Below are 22,855 nucleotides of genomic sequence, written 5' to 3' on the forward strand. Positions count from 1 at the left end.
AAGAATAAATTTGCCTTCTGGGTTGGCCTCAGCGATGCTAACAGGTCCATTGGCTGTCCTCTGGTAAGTGGTCTTGGCAGACACTTCCCCTCTCATCATCTTCATGGAAAGCTGAGAGTCAGCTAGAGAAAAAGAATTCAACAGTAATAAAAGATTTAGTGGTTAACCTAGTTGTAATATACAGTCTAAAAAAATATCTCAGAATTTATATTAAGACTTTCATTTTGTACTTATATTCTGACAGGATACAATTGCTAAAACTTAATCAGAAGTCAATTATATATGAGAAAATTTCTATGTTATAAGATTTATTAAAATTTCCTTAAATTTGATTACTAATGGATTTTAAACTACTTACTAAATTCTTATGAATTAAAATTTAACATGTTCATCAAAATTTGCAAAGAAAACAACAAATTAAGGTATTATCCAACAAATTATTAATTCTTTTGTAATATTTCTATTGCACAATTATAAGAAGATGAATATACTTTAAATTAAATAGAGACTACAAAAAAAAAACATGCCTATAAATGCATCATAATAAAAAATTTTAGAAGCGTAATAGATCATGCTAAGTTATGAACAAAACAAGATGATAAGTTAAAGTTGGCAGCAGGAAGAAAAAAAAATTAAGACAAGATGAACTCATTTTTAATAATAATAGATGGCAAGCATTTTGTCTGTATAGATTATTTATAGCCTGCACATAGATACATTCATAGTTTTGATCCTCCACAGGAAAGGAAGTCATTGCTCTCTATGGGACAAGGGGTACACAAATGTGTTAAAGTCACATATCTGTCACATAGAGACTTCCCATCATGAGCAGAAAATAAACAAAGTATGTTCTTACAATATTAAAAGAGCAAGGGTCTTTACATGTATTCAAAATGATAACTTATTTATTTTATAGAAGCACATGTTATTACCTCTTATATAAATTATTTAACAATTAGTATATATAAGAAGCTTTATTGATTGCCAACCCAAAATAATATTGATGAATCATAGTATAGCCTTTAAAAACATAAGGTTACACTGAAGATCTTTTCACTATAATAAAATTATAATACTACAGGTACACCAATCTTAATCTACGAAAGACAAGATTGGTAAAAAAAAGTGTATGAACCCACACTTCTAAACATAGAACTAATAAATCTATTGCATTCAATAGGGACCTAGATAATTTCCAAGTAATTGTAATACTTCAGTTTAAAACAAAGATTGTTATTTGAACTAAGGCATGAAAATGATCCCTCTGATGTACTGTCTTATATATTGTCTTAAATACTGTCTTTTAAATGTTGTCTTATATACTGTCTTTTAAATGTTGTCTTATATACTGTCTTATATATTGTCTTATATACTGTCTTTTTAATTTTGTCTTTTATACTGTCTTATATATTTTCTTATATACTGTCTTATATACTGTTGTAACTACTTAGAATGCTAACATAAACAGATCATGCTCATGATACAAGTCTACATCAAGATGAACTCATCACAAGAAAAGGACATTTATTGCACAATGTGAATTATTGTAAGGCATGAAAAGATTCAAGAACTTTTCTTTATATTTACTAACACATAACTGGATGACTAATTCAGCCTTTTTTTGTCTGTAAAATCAAGTGTTTAAGCTCTGTCATGCAAAAGTTTCTATACATCTTACAGCAGTTCTGATATGATAGGAACAAAATGGCCTAAAAATTTAGAACACATAAACATAATTCATATAAACACATACAGAAGTGTGATCAGCAACATAACAAAGAGTGAAGATAACAATTAAGCTTCAGTAATGATAATGAACATCTCACTTTAGATTACTGTTGTGGAGAATAAATGCTATACATAAAAGTAAACTAATTGGCAGCTTAAAACTATTTCTCAATCTATATCCTTGTTTTCAATTACTTAACATGAAATACAGAATGTTTATCAAAATTATAATTTTATTAAAGAAACATTTAAAATCTATATCTAGCCAACTGAAAATAGCACCACAATAACTTAAAATAAACTTTTTTCAATGTAGGCAAAGTTACATTTATAATTATGGCTCTATGCTTATACTTTAATAAATTGTATTCATTGAATTAAATTGTATACAGTAAGCAGATTTCCTATCAAGTGATACCTATACAGTAAGCAGATTTCCTATCAAGTGATACCTATACAGTAAGCAGATTTCCTATCAAGTGATACCTATACAGTAAGCAGATTTCCTATCAAGTGATACCTATACAGTAAGCAGATTTCCTATCAAGTGATACCTATACAGTAAGCAGATTTCCTATCAAGTGATACCTATACAGTAAGCAGATTTCCTATCAAGTGATACCTATACAGTAAGCAGATTTCCTATCAAGTGATACCTATACAGTATGCAGATTTCCTATCAAGTGATACCTATACAGTAAGCAGATTTCCTATCAAGTGATACCTATATACAGTATCAAAGCAACAATGGCATGCATGTCAACAACACTAAATGCATCACAGAAAAAAAAATACTTTGACGAGAACATTTATCAAAATTGAATGATCTTACTCAGTGGCTAGATATAGTGGGAAGTTACATACATTTCTTAATGTGGTAGCTTCTCTTTGACCATATATCACTCATTCACATCTCCAATACTGCTAGCATTAACAGACATCATCAATTCTAAATGTCATTTAAAATGTTGCATCAGCCTCTAGTTGTAAAATGTTGCATAGCCCTTTAATTGTAAAATGTCAGCTTTCTTTTTTTTCAGAATTTACTTCAAAAAGTAATGTGAAATTAATTAGGGCTACATTTTTTATTCTCTCTAGAGTTGAAATATTTTACTTGTAACTGTCTATTTGTCAATATTTTGTCATTGTGTCAAGTAACTGTATAAGTGTCAATATCTAGTTATTAAAAATGTCAAGTAACTGTATTAGTGTGAATATAATGTCAATAAGAATGTCAAGTAACTGTATATATGTCAATATCTAGTAATTAAGAATATCAAGCTAAACCAAATTCCATAATAGTCAAGATTTTGTATTTAATTGCATGTGTAATTAGATGTTTGAAAATTTTGTTTTTACATTTCTTCAAGGTGTCATTTATTAGGAATTTTAAAAAATGATTATTATGGAATTTGGTTTAGCTTGATAGCAATTAGATTCCTTTAGAGAAACTTTACAACAGTGATGCCAAGGCCCATGTCCATATCTAGCCATAATAATAATGGCAACATCTTTGATTCTGAAGATTGAGGATGAGTGTAGTATTTGACATGGTTACCAAAACCCAGTTGAAACCTGTAGAGATTTTCCACATATAATGCAAACAAAGCCATTGTCCACAGGGGTCTAATTTTTTTTATGTCTTCTACAAGGGCATTACTTAGGGCCTCAATAGTGTCCCCTACAGCCTTCATGAGAGCTCTCCAATTGTCTTTTTTTCAGAGGCCACCTGCAAGTTAAGACATGATGCTATATCCAGTAGCTCAGAATTTGTCCCCAGTGCATATTGAAACAATAGAGGCTAAGCTTCATTGAAATCCATGACTGTTTTGTGGTGAAGTGGATATTTATATGGCCAATCAAAGTCCCTAGGTCAAAGAAGGTTTTGCACTAGGGCTTTAACTTTACTTCAGTCTGCAATGCAAAATTTTGTATGGCAGTTGGTTTTAATATTTGTAAAATATTTGTCCAAATACCAAAGAGAATCTTGCTGAGATTTTGTAGTCACAAAAAAGCAATAGTATAAAAAATAAATTAAAAACATTGTTAATACATGTATTGAACAAATGCCAACACTCTTCATGGACTGAAAGTTTTATTAGCACTGGTTACATGTCGTGTTAAAAGCACTGCTTATAGCGTCTAGGTTTAGAGCAATAGGAAATAAACACAAAACTAATCAATGAAATACATGACATAGAAACAATGACAACAAATAATGTCAATGTCCTGAACTCAAGATTTTTTTCAATCAAATGAATGAATGATTGAATGATTGCATACGGCACAACGTGGCAGACTGAAAGCTGTTGGCAACAAATACTGAAATTTAAGAAAGATAAGGGGGGGGGGGGTAGATATGTAACACAACACTACGCCATAGTAGCTAGACCCACCACAGACCTGACACAGTAACTATGGCAACGCCAACACAAGTGACGTAGCAGCATTGTCATATTATATAAATGAAAACAACAATGATCGTTTGGGTTTCAGAAAGTGAATGTAACAAGTAGATCTATTCATTGACTCCAGAAAAGAAATATCTCAAAACCAAGTTGTGGAAGGGGAAGGTGCACTTGTTTTGAATGGCTTCCCACTAGAGTTTGTAGAACATTTGTTCAGAATATTTGCCTGGAATGAAATGCTGATACAATCATAACAGATGGCAAATATCATATATAGGTCAGCTTAGAGCTGCCAGTGTTTACAGAAACAATGATCTGTACTATTTTATTACATGCAATCCTAATCTATGGCATTATACGTCTCGAGAGACGATCTTTTCCCTTTGCAACTTCTTGTATGACTAAATAGGCCAATCCTTGATACACAGCTGCAATCCTAAACATTGTACAAAAAGCTGGATTAGATCAGCTCTGCTCAAGTCCATTGAAGTCAAAAATATTAAAGAGTTAAAAACAAGCATTTTTTTTTAAAGTAAACTATAAAAAAAAAAGTTCCAAAAAATAAAAAATAAATAAATATAAAAGATCAACACAGCATTTAGCTGTAAATGATTTATAACATTTTCTTGCTATAAGATTTTGTATTTAATTGCATGTGTACCTAGATATTTGAAAATTTTGTTTTTACATTTTTTTCAAGTTGCCACTTATTAAGAATTTTTAAAAACTCTGTCAACACAGTCTATCATGATAATCATCAATTAAAATGTATAAACAATTATATTAAGAACTTGAGAAACAATTCAAAAATATATTAAATTTTTTTTTTAAATCAGTTTTTGTGGAAATTTTGAAAAAAACAACATTTAAAAAAATTACTATAGCTTCACATATAAAATGATCATAACATTATAACCTTTCTTACATAAGAAGCAAGCTATTAAAATCTAGAAAGCTTTTGAAGTGTTAAAAAAATTGAGTGCATTTATTTTCTTTAAAAAATATTAATGAAAATATGGTAAAGATCTAATTATGAAGATTAAATGGATAAAGTTTGGATTTTTAGAAGTCTTTAATGAAAGAATGATACAAAAGGATTGGAAAAGGAAATGTCTACAATTGACTCTTTAGTGTGCTGAGGGGGAAAAAAAAAGCTCAAGACTAAAGTTCAAGAGTGAAAAGTGAAGGAGAAAGTTTTTTTGTCTCTTAAATAGTCTTTAAGTCACACAAAAAGTGTGTGCTAATTAGCCTGCAGAACATTATTTGTGAAACAGTGATTAATGCACACACAAAAAATTATTGTCTTTTTACTGCAAAATATACTTTTAAACATACAAAATGTCTGTTCTATAGTCTGTAAGAAATTCTTAAATCAAAAAAAGTTGCAAGGTATGGATTATTATCCAATTGTCTATTTTTTACTTATATTTTCTCTTTTGTTCAATCTTTTAAACACAGAGACAGTTGAAGTATTATTTATTGAAAAGTACTTATTAAGTAGAAAAAAAAAATCCCATTCTACTTAAAATTATACTAGATTTAATATCAACAAAACATCTTTTATTTTAAAAATTCAATAGCAATCATTGTTTGAATGATATAGTGAAATACTGTAAGTCCCCTGATAGCAATAAACAGCAGTTACAAGATAACAAGAATAGCATCAGAAATCAAGAGATGAATTAAAAGAAGTTGAAATGTGTAGGATATAAAGCTATCTAAATTATTATTTGAGAAATCACACTTGATACAATCTTCACATTTTCATTCTGTTGTTACATGTGACCACTTTCAAAGCTTTCAACTAACTTTTTAAATATATTTTTATAGGTTTAGTTGTCTAGATCATGCAATCTCATCTAGATATACATCTCAGTTACTAAAATATAATTATGTGAATAATTAAATTGTAACTTATTTCTTAAAAAACCAAAGCCAATTAAGCTAAGTGGTTATATATAAAAAAGACAAACTATTTATCTATAGAAAGAAAGGGGATAATTTTTCAGGATATTTGTGAAATTCTTTCTATCAAGACAAGAGAATTATCAAAAAGATAAATGTGAATCATTCATATATATAAAAATAAATTAAATGGTATTTGGTACACATTGTAAAAATGACCACATGATAAACAAACCTTGTTTCACAACCACAGAGAGAGAGAAGAAGAAGTTTTATAACAAATGGTTGAAAAAAAACATAACAACTTATCTTTGTAGAATTTAAATATTTTAGCCATAAAGATATAGGAATACCTATTCTTACCCCTCCCTGAATGGTAAATTCAATGTAATACAATCAAAAAATATTTAATATCTCAAATCCATGTATCTATTCTTAAAAATGATCTATTCTTAAATTTTATTAGAGATCTTTTTTTTTGGTTTTGAGTTCTACTCATTAATTTTGTGTGTGTGAATTATTAATGAGATTCAAAAGAAAAAAAATTCAGTTTAGGGTAAAAATGATTTCATTGATATCAACTGTGCAGTAAGCAACTATTCTTTAACTTCCCACATTGTCAATCTAATCAAAAGAAACAATTTTCTTAGTGAGTCAAAATATATTTTTTACAATAAAAAATAATAAAAGTCTTAAACACAACTGGAGGAACTCTAGGCTAAATAGAAAGATGGTAATGATGAACAGGTGAAGGAATATTGAGTGAGAGTCTTGGTCCACTACAAAATATCTTTGTGTGATGAGTTAAGCTACATGTGAAAACTCGTACATCAATGTGATATAAAAATGTACACAATGTCCAGTATAAAAGTAAAACCATCACCAGAGCTGAGACATTTTCTAAATGACTATAATGAAACATTTTGACAATTTCACATGACACTAAATGATAATTAATAAAATTAAAATAGACTTTAAAAGTATTTGAACCTTTCAGACCATAGTTTTTTTTAATAGTGTAAAAGAATAAATATTAGCTTACTCTTTTTTTTTTTTAGCAAACTCTAAAGAATTTTTAGCATTAAATGTTTGTATGGATAAATTGATAATTATTTTTTTTGTCTGTGCCTTAAATGATTGACAAATTGATCAGAATGTGTGGGCAATAAAGATTGAACTGCTTGCCATAATAGATTCTATATTTATCTACTATATTAACATTTCAGTGACTGGATTTTTACTTGGTCCCTAAAGGTCACATCAAAAGGTTAAAGGTTATAGTTAGTAAGCAAGCTAAACATTGGGGTTAAAAGCTGATACTCTTTAAATAATGGCTAGATAAGATCCTACTGGTCTACTTCTTATCCGCTATATACGCACCACCAGATTCATAGGATTGGCCCTCAGTGATGTTAATTATGTCCGCCAATCGAGCGCTTCCGCTTTGCCTGACCCCAAGGGTTTGTTCCACAACTTGTCTCAGACCGACTCTGTGGGGGTGAAAGGTGAAAAATGCACACTAAACGAGGCAAGCCAAGAAGGTGTCAGTAGAGTCTTTTCATACTTATATATAGATATAACCTTTTTTAAAATCTATATATAAATATTTTTTTTTTTTTTTAAATAAAGGGGTGAAATGAACAAAATGCAAAAAAAAAAAAAAACAAAAAAAAAAAAGAAAAAAGTTGAAAACAAAGAATTACGCAAAGAAAGATGTAAAGCTGAAAGTTAACTGAAGCACTATTTTTTTTTTAAAGGAAAGGCATACAAGAAGATAAAACTAGATATTTTCAATAAATAAATAAATACACATGGTACAGAAATAAAAATTTAAATGACAAAATAAAAACTAACAAAAAAAATTTAAACAAAAAGGAAGAATGCAATGGAAAGGAAGGGTGAAAGGTCAGAGCTAAGGTTGGGTGAAAGGTCAGAGCTAAGGTTGGGAAGAAAGAAATTTGATTTCATCCTTTTCAACATTCAACTGAAGAGGTTCTTATTCTAGAAGTAGAAAGCCCTTTGACCCCAAATTAGAACGTACATTCTTCTACTATTGTAATGTCATCATTAGGAATCATTAGTTGACTTAAGAGGCTTGAGTTTTCCGGGTTTTCTGAAATTTCTATGACATCTCGAAACGACCTGGTTGATCTTCTCGACCTACAATAATATGATGACAGTATTTATCATTCATTCAGAAAATAATGCTAGCTCTGACATAGGTTCATTCTCTGAATAAATAGCCTGCAATTTGTTGAAATAAATATTTTAAAAAGGACAAAAAAAAAGTAGCAAAATCTCCAGGTTTCATTTGTCTGAATGATTCTCACATTATCAAAGCTTGTATGCTCTTTGTTGTACAAGGACCAAATGACAATTTAGTTGATTAGTTAAGTAGATACAACAATGTCATTTAAAAGATCTTTGATTTTCAAAGAATAAAAATAATGATTTTAAAAATAAATGATGAACAATGCACTCATTCATTTAAATAAAAATATGGAAAAAATTTAAATGAATATTAAAAAACAATATCTTTGAAATCTATTACCACAATTTGGAATAAAACCTTTCTGGTGCTTTTATTGGTTAAAAATTTAATTGTATTCTTCAGATGTTTTCCCAAGTTCCATAAAATTACTAATGTTGTTGTCAATTAAAATTAGACATAAGATTCTAATAACAACACTAAAACACTAGGATGAATGAAGCCTGACTCTAGAATGAGATTAGGCATGAGAGTCAAAATGAAAGACGGGAGAAAAAGGTCAAAGAAATAATGAAAGTAATTGAACAGACACATCAAAATGAGTTTTGTGATCATGTGGCTCTCCAGTAGCAGACGTGATATTATTATTAGAAAATCCTCAACATCCTCGCCTTGTTCTTTATGTTCTATTCTGTCCTTGCATTATAAGAACGTCTGGTCTAATTCCTGGTTTCTTTATTCCCTCTGCCTTCTTTGGATTATTGCCGACATTTCTTTCTGTCAATTGCTTAACATTTTGAACCACTAATTTCGATGTCAGTAAAAACATTGTGAAATAACATCACTGACCAGAGAATTCTTGTTAACGATTACAACAGCAATAATTTGTTGATGATGAACCAAAGATTGCTACAATGTATTATTTGGACATAAAAAAATTCATTTCAGCTAATGACATTTGTTTGGATCATTTAGAAATGTTCTGGACAGCAAACTCTTGGTCGTCCTGAGCAGTTTCAATATCATGAGAAACTTGATCCATTTCTTGTGCTGGAAAACTTTTGATTGGGACATCATGAATTTGATTTTTTACTGAATCTGAACTTGTGCCATAATCTTCAACTGTGTTATGACTTTTTTGAACATCAGCATAATTTAATTCTTGATATTCCTCTGCATATTGTTGACTTGATGAGTCGAATGAAGATTCTGTAACAGTTTGATCAAGGCCATTGAATCCTTTAGTCTTCAGATCTGCCACAATTTCAGATTCTTTTGACAGTTTACCATCTGCAACAAAATCTCTAGGATGCAATTGTTCAGTGGTCTGGTTATAGCCTATAATTTGTTCTTCATCACATGGAAAAGATTTGGCAGAAACTGCACCAGTCAAGAGCATATCTTCTTCTTCATCATACTTCTTTTGTTCCTCTGTTTCATTATCATCATCCTGCAGTAGGTCATCATCTGTATCCTCACCAGCCTTGTCTAGTGTGGCCACTGCTATGGCCTGGGAATCATCAGTTTTGGCTATCAGATCAGCTGCACTATTATCAGGACTAGATAACACCAGAGACGTTCCTTCCTGTTCCGAAATCTCTTGAGCATAACCCAAAGTAGACTGAGGGTTAATATCGTTTTCCTGACCTTCTAAGAATTCTGTTTGCAATGTTTCTTGTGAGATATTTCTAACGTCATTTTCTGCATTGTATTCTAAGTCATGGGTTTCATCAACATTCTCTGTTTGATCTTCAAAACTATCACTCTTTGTTTTAACAACTAAACAATCTCCATCAACACCCTGTAAACTCTGCTTTTGTTCATTGGATAAATCTGCAGCATCTGTAACAATTTCTTTGTGTTCATCTTTTTCAGTTTTATGCTGAATTCCTTCTGTCTGAACACTTTCAGTAAAACCGATTTGTGCACCAACAGTATCAGCATCAAGTATCAAGGAACCTGAAACATGAGTAGTTCCTTCAGCAGAAAAGTGTCCGGTATCCTCAGAAACATAAGTACTTCCTACAAAGGCATGGCTAGTTTCCTCAGAAAGAAACTTTGCGCTGCTTTCACTTAGAGTAAAAGTCTTTGAAATAATTACATCTTCTTCACTCGTTGGAGATATCAATAACTCTTTATCTGTTTCTATTTCCAGCTGATGTTCAGCAGATCTTTCAGTAGAGATTTGTTCAATGGAATATTTTACTGCTGACTCTACCACGCTCTGGACAACTAGCTGAGACGAAGTTGTTTCAAGATGGAGTTCGTCTTGTTCAGAGTCTGGAGGAATGTCATTCTTTTGATTGCTTACTAGTGATTCCTCGGGAAATGGCGTTTCAACTCTGCCAATAAACTCTGGCATTGTTTCATCTTTACATAAAGTCTCCTGTTGTTCATGTTTTAGATCTTTTGTTGTGTTATCCTCTTCCTGTTGAGTCTCTTCTGCTTCTTCATGTTCTAATCGGAGTTTATCATCATGGTGTTCTTGTGTCTGATCATCCTCTTTATGTTTTATTGTAAGTTGATCATCTTCATGTTCTGACGTAAGTTCAGTCTCTTCAGATGCCAATGTGGATTCATTCTCTAAGCCCACAAAACTTTGGTCATCTGATTTACTCTCTAAAGACTGCACATCAACATTGTCTTCAACAATTTTTTCGCCATCATCATGTATTTTGTTCATATCATTCTTTTCAAAATGTTCATCTTCAGATGATTTCACATCATCTTTAAGTATGGGTAATTGTTTTTCATGTGCTAAATCTACAGGCTCCAAAGCAACTTTATCCACTTGAAATTCACCTTCACTACTTAGAGATGTGTCTTCCTGGTGTAATGGTAGTTCATCTTTTGTTATGTGTTCATCAACTTCTTTTTCTGTTACAATTTTGTCATCTTTGATTTCTGAAAAGATGTCATCATCTTTGATTTCTGAAAAGATGTCATCATCTTTGATTTCTGAAAAGATGTCATCATCTTCAGGGACTATTTTTTGTTCCTCATCTGATTTTGCTAATTTTTCATTTTTGTCTTCTGCTTTTAATTCATATTCTTCATCTCCATGTTTGACTGATTGTTCATGACCTATTTTTTCATTAATTAGTTTATCATCATCTTGCGAGATTGTTTTATCCTTATCTTCTGCTATAATTTCATCTTCCTTAAGCCCTAGTGTTTGTTCATCGTCAGTCTCCTTTCTTTGTTTATTCTCTTTGTTTTCCAGTGCTGATTGTGCATCTTCTATTTCTGTAGATGATAGTTTTTGTTTGTCGCTTACAAATGTTTCAAGTTCTTTAAACTGTTGCGTTCTTTGAAAGTCTTCAGAAATTTCACTTTCTATCAAATGAGATGAAGATTGCAAGGTTGTACTTAGTGATGGTATTTGTGTTTCTTCAAAGTTTGTTAATGTTGCTAAATTTTCTGACTGTTCAGATAGGTGTAAATCATCAGAATGCATTGCCTCCAACTGTGTCAATGTTTGTAGTTCTTTAGAATGTACTGATGTCTGCAGCTCTTCAGAATGTGCTGATAAATCTGGCTCATCAGAGTGTATTGATGTCTGTAGTTCTTCAGATTGTGCTGATGTTTGTAGCTCTTCCAGCCATCCCGAGGCTTGTAGCTCTTCAGAGTGTACAGATGTCTCTGACTCTGCAGAATGTACTGATGTCTGCAGCTCTTCAGAATGTACTGATGTCTCTGGCTCTGCAGAATGTACCGATGACTGTAGTTCTTCAGAATGTACTGATGTCTGAAGCTCTTCAGAATGTGCTGATGTTTGTAGCTCTTCCAGTTGTACTGAAGCTTTTAGCTCTTCAGAGTGTACTGATGTATCTGGTTCTGCAGAATGTACTGATGTCTCTAGCTCTTCAGAATGTACCGATGTCTGTAGTTCTTCAGAATGTACTGATGACTCCAGTTCTTCAGAATGTGCTGTTGTTTTTAGCTCTTCCAGCTGTGCTGAAGCTTGCAGCTCTTCAGAATGTACTGATGTCTCTGGCTCTTCAGAATGTGCTGATGAATCTGGCTCTTCAGAATATGCTGATGTCTGAAGCTCTTCAGAATGTGCTGATGTTTGTAGCTCTTTCAGGTGTGCTGAGGCTTGTAGCTCTTCAGAATGTACGGATGTCTGAAGCTCTTCAGAATGTGCTGATGTTTGTAGCTCTTTCAGCTGTGCTGAGGCTTGTAGCTCTTCAGAATGTACTGATGTCTGCAGCTCTTCAGAATGTACTGATGTCTGCAGCTCTTCCAGCTGTGCTGAGGCTTGTAGCTCTTCAGAATGTACTGATGTCTGCAGCTCTTCAGAATGTACTGACGTCTCTCGCTCTTCAGAATGTACTAATGTCTGCAGCTCTTCAGAATGTGCTGATGTTTGTAGCTCTTCCAGATGTGCTGATGCTTGTAACTCTTCAGAATGTACTAATGTCTGCAGCTCTTCAGAATGTGCTGATGTTTGTAGCTCTTCCAGATGTGCAGATGCTTGTAACTCTTCAGAATGTACTGATGTCTGCAATTCTTCCAGCTGTGCGGAGGCTTGTAGTTCTTCAGAATGTACGGATGTCTGCAATTCTTCCAGGTGTACTGATTCTTGTAGCTCTTTAGAATGTACTGACGTTTGCAATTCTTCCAGCTGTGCGGAGGCTTGTAGTTCTTCAGGATGTACTGAAGATTGTAGCTCTTCAGAATGTAATGATGTCTGTAGTTCTTCCAGCTGTGCGGAGGCTTGTAGTTCTTCAGGATGTACTGAAGATTGTAGCTCTTCAGAATGTAATGATGTCTGTAGTTCTTCCAGTTGTGTGGAGGCCTGTAATTCTTCAGAATGTACTGATGTCTGTAGTTCTTTAGAATTAGCAGATGTTTCTAGTTCTTCTAGATGTTCTAATATTTGTGGTTGTGGTTCTTCAGATGGCGTAGACTTTTTTTCTTCCTCAGACTGATTGTTAGTTTTTAAATCTTTTAACTGCTCAGGTGTTTGTTTTTCTTCATAAACATCAGAAGTTTGCATCTCTTCAGTATGTGTATCTAAGTGAATGTTTTCTGATTCGTCTATCTGTTGATCATCTGCTCTAGCTGATGTTGATAATTCCTCCATTGGTTGATCTGATTTTATGTCTCTATATTGATCGTCGTCTTCTACTTCCTCACCCTGTAATTCTTCAGTTTCTAGAGTTGTGTTGGGTTTTCTACCATCGTCCTTTAATTCTTGTTGGTTAGAATCAATAAAAATTTTAGTTTTTGTTTCTTCGTAGACAGCATCAGTACTTTGTTCAAACATTTGTACTTCGATCACTTCAGACATTTGTGACTCTCCTCCGTAGTGTTGATCTGTTTGTAATTCTTCTACCAAAGAAATCTGCTCTTGTTTCACGTCTTCAGTTTGAGCTACATCCTCTGGCTCTGACTGACCAGTTCCTACTTCTTCTGGCTCTGACTGACCAGTTCCTACTTTTTCTGGCTCTGACTGACCAGTTCCTACTTCTTCCAGCTCTGACTTACCAGTTCCTACTTCTTCCGGCTCTGACTGACCAGTTCCTACTTCTTCCAGCTCTGACTGACCAGTTCCTACTTCTTCGTTGACATCACTTTTTATACTTGTATCTTTTTCTGAAGTATTTATAACGTCTTCTTTATCACTTTCCAAATCGTCTGTAACTTCACTTAATTTGGAATCTGATTCAATGGGTTTCCGTACATCACTTGCATCATGCACTAGTTCTGTTGCCAGCTGTTCAGTTTGGGTTTCTTCAATCTCCTCTTGATCTGAATCTTTAGCAATTATTTCATCCTGAACATGTTCTAGCTGGTCATTATCTTGTTCTGAAAGTTGAATGGTCGTTTTGTCGTTAGCCGTATTTAAATCCTCTACGTTTTCATCTTCTGTTATGTCTGCATCAGGCTGTGATTGATTGGATCCCTGCGTAGTTTCTGTTTGTTCAACTCTCTCGTCAACTTCTACTTTTGTGTCTAAATTTTCCTTCACACCTTTTTCAAGCTGTGGACTTTTTCGACCAGCTACTGTTGTGGAGGACATCGATTCGTCTATTTGTTCATGCTTTTTAACAGGTGAATTAGCTGCTGTACTTAAAACTACGCTTGGTATGGCAGCTGTTTTAGTTGTGGGACTTGATCTTCCTTCGGTGATGCCGGAAGTCCTGTCCGTAGTGTCGCGCGCAAGAGGAGACTCTTTCAATCTGGGACTAACGTAGCTGTACCTAGAGGAATCAGTTGCGCTGTATGGCAACCCGTTTGTATCATATTTGGCAGAAGTGGGTTGGTAAGGAGAGTAAGAGTGTCGATAGGAGTTGCGAAGAGGGATCCTGTGAGAAGGAGGTACAGGAAGGATAGTCACAAGGTCAAGGACATTATTAAAAAAAAAGTAATACAACATTAGATAAGAGAGAACAATGGCTATAAAAGAAGTATAAAACAATAAGATATGTTTCCTAGACATAAAATTACTTGTATAGAATAGTTCATAAAAAGATAAATAATTTCATTAGTTATTGTATTTTCTTTGAATGATATATGTATAAGATATGTATATAATGCTGCTATACATTAAAAAATAATTATATTGTAATTTTGTAGATCTCTATAAAGTTAACATTTATTTTGTTCAAATTTCAGAGATACTTTTTTACATAACATTTATCCCCAACGAAAATTTTTGCTAGAGATTTTTTTTTTAAACCAATTTTAGCCTTGCAAATATTTTACATGTACTGCTCTTATTCCAGAGTTTTTGTTTTTGTATAAATCTCTGTAGAGTTAGAGTGTCTGCAAACATTGGGTCGAAGGGTTCCTTCACTTTGGATCTCTTCATCAGCCAAAGCCTGGACTGTGTTCAAGAGGTTTCTAGCCAGTTCCATAGCATAATCGTGACAAAGTCACAACGCTTGCAGGGTGTCAGATGGGACTAAAGTTAGCTAGCCTTCCTTACATCCTCAACATGTGCAATGCACTCAGTACTGAGGCAATACAGGAGGCAATATTTCATATCCAACTCATCTTATAGGCATTTTTACCAGGGTGCCACATTGAGGCTTGGAGTGATAACCCTAGTTTAGTAATTTATAAAATGTGTGCACCACCTCTTTAAATTGGATAATCAAAGTACTTTCTAGAAATTCACACAGGACTGCCCATCACAGTTGAATGACTATTTATATATTATTAGTTTGTTAGTGTTTAGTTTACTAACAAATAAATACACAAGTCAGGTCTGTTTTCCTTTTATTAAAATATTTTTTTTAGTAATATTAGCGCTAAATACTGCTAAGACCTAATGTGCTTGTTTTTATTTACAATGTAAGATTAAACATTTTTTTGTGCCATTTTCCAGTGAAATATTCATTTTTTATTTAACTGCAATCCAACATTTGTAATTAAGTTAGTCTTTTTAAAACTGCTTTTAATCTGGGAGATCAAATCATTCGAATGTGTTGAATAACCCAGTCTGATGAATGATATATATTAGCTAATACTTAACAACTAAGACACTATAGCAGAATAGTCAAGTTAACAGATTTCCTCAAGAGAAATATGTACATAAATGTGGCCATAACAATAAAAAAACACTATCAGCAGCTTTAGAGAAAAACTGACCAGTGAGTTTTTCAAGTAAGGCAGGAAAGAAAGTTTAAAAGAAAAACATCCTTTGGGAGTAAGAATAGGGAGATAACATGGAATCAGAACAAATGGAAAAGAACAAAAAAGAATGAGACTTAATGGAATGAGACAAAGGAATCTAAGACTTTCTGGAAAATTTAGGTTGCATATATCAGCAGTGAGCAGAAACTGAAAGAAAAAAAACTATTTTAGCTACTTAAGGTTTTATCTTAGCTACACAAAGTTTTATCTTAGTTACACCAAGTTTTATCTTAACTACATGAGTTTAGTCATTCATTAAAACTTTGTTAGTAAGAAATTTTATTATTTTTATTTAATGATTTTGAATATTTGTTTTGTTTTGAATATCCTGCAAACAAAGTTTGTTATTTAATAATTGTCCATGTTAAAATTAGTGTGTTAGAATGTGATAGTCTTACCTTGTTTCAAGTTTGTTATGTCATTCAATAATTGTCCCTGTAAGATTAGTGTGTTAGAACGTGATAGTCTTACCTTGTCTCAAGTTTGTCATTCAATAATTGTCCCTGTAAGATTAGTGTGTTAGAATGTGATAGTCTTGCCTTGTCTCAAGTTAGTCATTCAATAATTGTCCCTGTAAGATTAGTGTGTTAGAACGTGATAATCTTACCTTGTCTCAAGTTTGTCATTCAATAATTGTCCATGTAAGATTAGTGTGTTAGAATGTGATAGTCTTACCTTGTCTCAAGTTTGTCATCCAATAATTGTCCCTGTAAGATTAGTGTGTTAGAATGTGATAGTCTTACCTTGTCTCAAGTTTGTCATCCAATAATTGTCCCTGTAAGATTAGTCTGTTAGAATGTGATAGTCTTACCTTGTCTCAAGTTAGTCATTCAATAATTGTCCCTGTAAGATTAGTGTGTTAGAATGTGATAGTCTTACCTTGTCTCAAGTTTGTCATTCAATAATTGTCCCTGTAAGATTAGTTTGTTAGAATGTGATAGTCTTACCTTGTCTCAAGTTTGTCATTCAATAATTGTCCCTGTAAGATTAGTGTGTTAGAATGTGATAGTCTTACCTTGTCTCAAGTTAGTCATTCAATAATTGTCCCTGTAAGATTAGTCTGTTAGAATGTGATAGTCTTACCTTGTCTCAAGTTAGTCATTCAATAATTGTCCCTGTAAGATTAGTGTGTTAGAATGTGATAGTCTTACCTTGTCTCAAGTTTGTCATTCAATAATTGTCCCTGTAAGATTAGTTTGTTAGAATGTGATAGTCTTACCTTGTCTCTTCCCCCTCCAATAGTTTTCTGTAGGCTGCAATCTCCAACTCTAGGGACAGCTTGGCATCCATTAGTGTCTGCAGCTCTACCAACATGCCTTCCATCTCTGTTCTGAGTTTGTTCATCTCATCCTTCAGAGAGTTCAACTCAATGTCATGCTCATGTTCCTTCTGCTCAAGTTCCCTCAGAAGGTCTTGGTACTGCTTCTCTAGTTGAGCATTCTAGAACAAAACACAGAAACATTAGTTGAGTTTTTTTAGAACAAACTGTAGACACTTAAGTTAAATATTTTAGAACAAAGCACATACACTATATCTAGTCTTAAAATATGCACTTATATCTAATCTTAAAATAATTATAGCACTTATATCTAGTCTTAAAATAAAGCACAGACGATTTTCATATTGAATGATTAATGAAGATTGCCTATTTTCAATTTAATAGTATTTTTATATCTAAGCACCAAGAGAATAAAGATACTTTCCAAGAAACTAAAACACAAAAAGTATTTTGTTGAGAAATGAAAATATGAAGCAATTATAGACGGAATCTATACATTTTTTTAAGTTACATCTGCATGTCTTTTGATTTAATCAGCAATTTAAATAGACCAACAATAAACATAAAAAAAAACAATGTGCAATATAGCAAATTTACATTTACATTTTAAATCTCTTGAAAATGACCATTGATCCACAGAACAAAGGCAAAGAGCAATAAGAAAATGGTCAGAAGATTTTTTTTTTGCACAATAAAAAAATTCTTTTTCGAGGAAAATGGAGTAAAAAAATGTAAAAGAACTGATCACAGATTTCACAAATATAAAATAACACAAACTGTAGCTAAAGTCAAAGTTATACACAAACAAAAGAAGATGTTACATTCAGGTTTCTAAAAGTTAAGGTGTTAGCTCTAACCAACAAAGTGAAGGAAGGGGCACTAATTTTCAACCAATAAACTTTCAACAGTAATCTCAAAGTCAACCCCACAAGTCATTATTTCTGAAATAAAGTAATCATGCTTGAGCAGAACTCACCCTGGCCTCAAGGTCAGCTAGTCTGGTGCGTGAGTCACCCAGTTGTTTGTGCAACTTCTTGGTCTCTTCTCTAGCATGAGTTGCCTCCATGTTCTGCTTGGTGGCTCCTGTACGGAATTCTTGCACCTGAAAGGAGACACATGCACAATTTTTAAATAACTGGGAGTAAACAGGCATGGTCGCTCAGTAGTTAAGTGCTTGGCTTCCGGACCTGGGGTCCTGGGTTCAAATTTTGGTAAAGACTGGATTTTTAGGGCACCCCTGAGTCCACCCAACTCTAACGAGTACTAGACTTAAGTTGAATGGCCAAAAATTAGAAGAAATGGCCTCATTTAAATACCTAGTATTAAGCATAATATGAGGTGGAGGATCAATAAAAGAGAAAAAAATCCACCTAAGCTTGTTATCAGCTGTCATGAGCAAACTCTGGAAAGTCTGGAAGAGTGACATCAGCTTCCAAGAAAAATTAAAGCTGTATTCTTTACTAGTGGTCTTTGTACTTCTATATGGTTGTGAAAGTTGGACACTGAACACTGAAGCTGAAAGAATTCAAGCCTTTGAGAATCATTCCTACAGAAAAATTTTGGGAATCAGATACCAGGAAAAGAGGACAAATGAGTTTGAATTTTTTAAAAGTCTGGCACTCTGGTTGGCAAAAAGAAGGAACTCCTCAATACTGTGAAGAAGCAAAAGCTGAGCTAATTTAAAGTCATCCTTCAAGTTACAGTGGAGGGAGCATGAAGAAAGGTTTGTCTAAAGAAAAGCTGGCTGTACAGTGTAAAAGAATGGACCGACCTCTCTCTTGATATTCTACTATAAACAGCTGCTGACTGGGAAAAATTGAGGGATTTGGTTATGTAAAATGTCACAGCACCCCTACGACAAAAGTCAAGGGACAGATGATGATTATGATTCTAAATCTAAATTAATAAATCTAGAGCTATACTAGAGATCTAGATCTAGTAAACAATCATTTATAGGTTGATATGCCAACTCTGGTAGATAAAAAAAAAGTGATACATCTGACTGTTATAAACTTCCAGTCTAAATTGGCATAGTACAATAAAATTATCTCTTAATAGTTATAGTTTTAAATTGGCCAAATGCAGGGACATTACCTTCAAGTTATAGAATGTCTCCATCTCGCCTCTGATCTGGTCAACCTTCAGGTCATACTCTTGCTGTATATCTCTGATGGCTTGAGACAGTTCATTCTTCCAGAACTCACGGTTCTCTGCAGTTGTGTCCCTGTAGGCCAGGGCTGATAATTCTTTGAGTTCCTAAACAATAAATCATAGAAAACAAATTTATATGAGAGTAGGCCTAAGCATAATGATAAATAATCCATTGAATTAATTCTATTCATTAACCTCAACAATAAAAACAATTTGTAACCAAATAGCTATAAAAATGGGAAACTTTCAGTTCTTTGGCAATGTCTAATTAATTTTAAAATAATTGATATTAAACAGGACTGAGTATTATGTTTGTAATTATTTGGACATGTCTACAATGTATAAATGCACCATGTTTGTTGATGGTAAGGATTGTCACAAATTGAGACTGTGACCTATTCACCCTTTTTCCAGAAACCGGGGTCAGGTCAAAGAATCTTAATTATTCATACTTCATGACAATACACGAATCAATCCAAAAATTAACCAGTTACTTAATCAATTAGTATTGATTAATTAATATTGTTTTCTATAGCACAAAGGGAGCTAAACCCTGCCATTTTCATATAAATGACAGTAATTAGCAGTTCTTTCACTTAGGTAAGCTTTGTTTTTTTAAAAAAGTAATCTTTTTTTTTCTATTGCATGTTTGGCTCTTCTAAACATCTTACATAAGGAAGGAACAAAGTAAATAATAATCTTTAGAAATGTGTGATCAAGGTTAAAGGTCAGTGCTGACCAATACTCCGGCACTCCTGTCTGGAGCAGGAAGTACAAGATTAACCAAGTTGTCCATCTAGTCTACAAGAATTGACTCAAGACTCCACTTTTTATTTCCCTCAAGTATCCAATATTCATCGACCTAGAGAGTCAGTAATTGAATACAGAGGCTATGTAAATCCATAGGCTCTAGCGTCTAGCTCTCATTTTGAGTTCAGCAGATGGGATGAAGTCAAAAGAATAATAGTTTGGTTATGCTTAGTCATCATATTCATATTTTTCTTGTTATCTACCATATTTTTATCCTAATGTAAATCTATATGAAAGCTGTCAGATACTCGAGATATAACAGGTAGACTAGTGTATTTAAAGAGGGATTGAGAAAATGAGTTCAACACTATAAGAGAGTCATAAACTTTATCAGGCTTTGCAACCTATTATCTGCTACATTCTCATTTCGATGTGATGTGTATGGAGAGGGGAGAATATAATATAGTTAACATCTAGTAACTAAGTGAATATATTGTAGTCAGTTCATGGTAGCTTGTATTTATGTTATTTGGGTTAGGTATTTTCAGTATCTCGCTTCCTAGACCCACACTTCTTAAAATTTATGCATAAAGATGATCATTATTCCATCTTTCTCATGCTGCATCATGAGTCTTAAAGTGATGCTGGTTATACAAGCAAAGCTATAGCTGATCTTTGGTGGACAAATATATTTCATTCATTACACAACTACTTTCGACTTCTGTGGAAAAAATGGTGTTTCTTATTTTATTCTGCTTGGGATTTCAACAGTTAGTCAAAAGAAAATGTGGTCTTCCTTAGAAGTCTTTCATATTGATTGAACTTTACTTAACAATGACATCTAAAGTGAATAAGTTGAATAACACATTTTTAGACTTTGTGTATGATGTAAAGTAACAAAATAAGCAACAAAATACTTGAGAAAGGTTTGACCAATAAAAACAATTTCAAACCTTTGGGTACTTTCGCCAAGAAGTATTTCTTGCAATCATTATTTGGCTTATCATTTCCAAACATGTTAGTGATAAATACTAGAATTAAATGCAAGTCTACCTGTTCATGGACACTCTTCAAGAACTCCATCTCCTCCAACAGGGTCTGGTACTTGTTCTCAGCATCCAATCTGGCAATGGTCTCATTGCTTAAGTCCTGGCAACAACAAAGAAGTACATTTAAATTTACCGAACAAAATAAACAAAATATTTAACTCGTATTAGACATGTTTACTCGAATTTGAGCTATTTAAAATCTTTGTAGGCCCTAGATAGTGAGGTAAATCAATTTTGTTTTGCAATATGAAATTCTCAAACTTTTAGGCCTACTTCATCTTGACAGATATCCCAGACCAAAGGAATTAGCTGCGTCATATCAGATTGTTCACTTTGTTAAGTTCAGAAAGTTCACCAAATCGTCTGCTAGTTTAAATCTTTTTAATACATAGTTCAGTGAGAGCATTATTCAGAATTTATTGTTTATTTATTAGTCAAGACATAAGAATATATTTTATTATGTTAGCTTACACATTTTGCTTTTCGATTTCTATTCTAATTGTCTCTTATATGTATGTATGTATATATATATATATATTTGTGTCAGTGTACTAGCCAGGCAATAGTTTCTCTGTAGCTATTTGTATAACATTTTAAACGTATTTTTGTCAGTGTACTAGCCAGGCAATATTTTCTCTGTAGCTATTTGTATAACATTTTAAACGTATTTTTGTCAGTGTACTAGCCAGGCAATATTTTCTCTGTAGCTATTTGTATAACATTTTAAACGTATTTTTTGTTTTATTCATAATGCACGTTGTAGTTTTTGTCCCCCCCCCCCCCCAATGAATAGATTATAATGTAGGAGAAATGTCTTTGGATTACTTACTATTCTAAGTTTCTCAAGTTCCTCCTGGAGTCTGGCAATGGTGGCCTTATCTCTTTGTCTCTCGGTGTCTAGGGAATCATTGGTCCTCCTCAGCATACGGATCTCCCCCTCTAGCTCCGACACTTGCTGGTTCAGCTTATTGATAGTTTCCCTGTCCTGGGCGCGCCATTTCTTAGCCTCGTCGAGTCTGAAAATGTCAATAAAATGTCAAGCGAGACTTGGGAGGTTGATCCTCGCACCACCAGACATCTATCTTTAAAAGGAAGTCGAGATTTCTTTTTTTGTTTATTTATTTCAATAGAAAATAGACAGATGAGTTGAGAGTATAGACTCAATACGTATTTTAACACATATTCTATTCGATCTTATTGTAAAAAAAAAAAAGCAACAACAACACGTTTTTATGAGAAAAGAAACAACATGGAAACATCGAACAAGAGAATTAAGCATACAAGCAAACAGAATATATGCATTCACTGAAATCATAGAAGCCAACCTGAACACGTTCACATTTATAACATAAATACTAACAGTCTACGAATAACGGGACTTGAACAAGCATTCTGTCACATTTAGTGGACAATGATGAAGCATTTTGTCACATTTATTGGATAATAAACAAGCATTCTGTCAATGAAATAGCATTTTGTCACATTTATTGGACAATGAACAACATAATATGTTACATTTATTGGACAATGAACAACATACTATGTTACATTTATTGGACAATGAACAACATACTATGTTACATTTATTGGTCAATTAATAAGCATTCTTGATTTCTGTCACAGGTTTAGGTCAATAAACGAGCATCTTGTCCCAAATAGAGTTCCATTCAATTATGTCATGATGGAATCATGATGCATATATATATATAAATATTCTTGAACAGCAAAA

General features: G+C 33.0%; 1 protein-coding gene across 9 annotated transcripts in view; it reads right to left on the bottom strand.

Moving 5' to 3' along the window:
- Window positions 1-8,501: 8,501 nt before the first annotated feature.
- LOC106050951 (protein lava lamp-like) overlaps window positions 8,502-22,855 on the bottom strand; it is a 105,467-nt gene continuing 91,113 nt past the window's right edge. For all 9 annotated transcript variants that reach the window (XM_056041852.1, XM_056041844.1, XM_056041847.1 and 6 more), the window contains 6 exons: window positions 21,956-22,142; window positions 21,131-21,226; window positions 19,271-19,432; window positions 18,153-18,278; window positions 17,117-17,337; window positions 8,502-14,564 (listed from right to left, as the gene is read on the bottom strand). In XM_056041852.1, the coding sequence (XP_055897827.1) occupies window positions 9,218-14,564; window positions 17,117-17,337; window positions 18,153-18,278; window positions 19,271-19,432; window positions 21,131-21,226; window positions 21,956-22,142 (6,139 nt within the window). In that variant the 3' untranslated portion in view covers window positions 8,502-9,217. The remainder of the gene's footprint in view (window positions 14,565-17,116; window positions 17,338-18,152; window positions 18,279-19,270; window positions 19,433-21,130; window positions 21,227-21,955; window positions 22,143-22,855) is intronic.

The sequence above is a fragment of the Biomphalaria glabrata genome, chromosome 9 (assembly GCF_947242115.1).
Source record: "Biomphalaria glabrata chromosome 9, xgBioGlab47.1, whole genome shotgun sequence".
NCBI classification, from domain to species: Eukaryota; Metazoa; Mollusca; class Gastropoda; family Planorbidae; genus Biomphalaria; species Biomphalaria glabrata.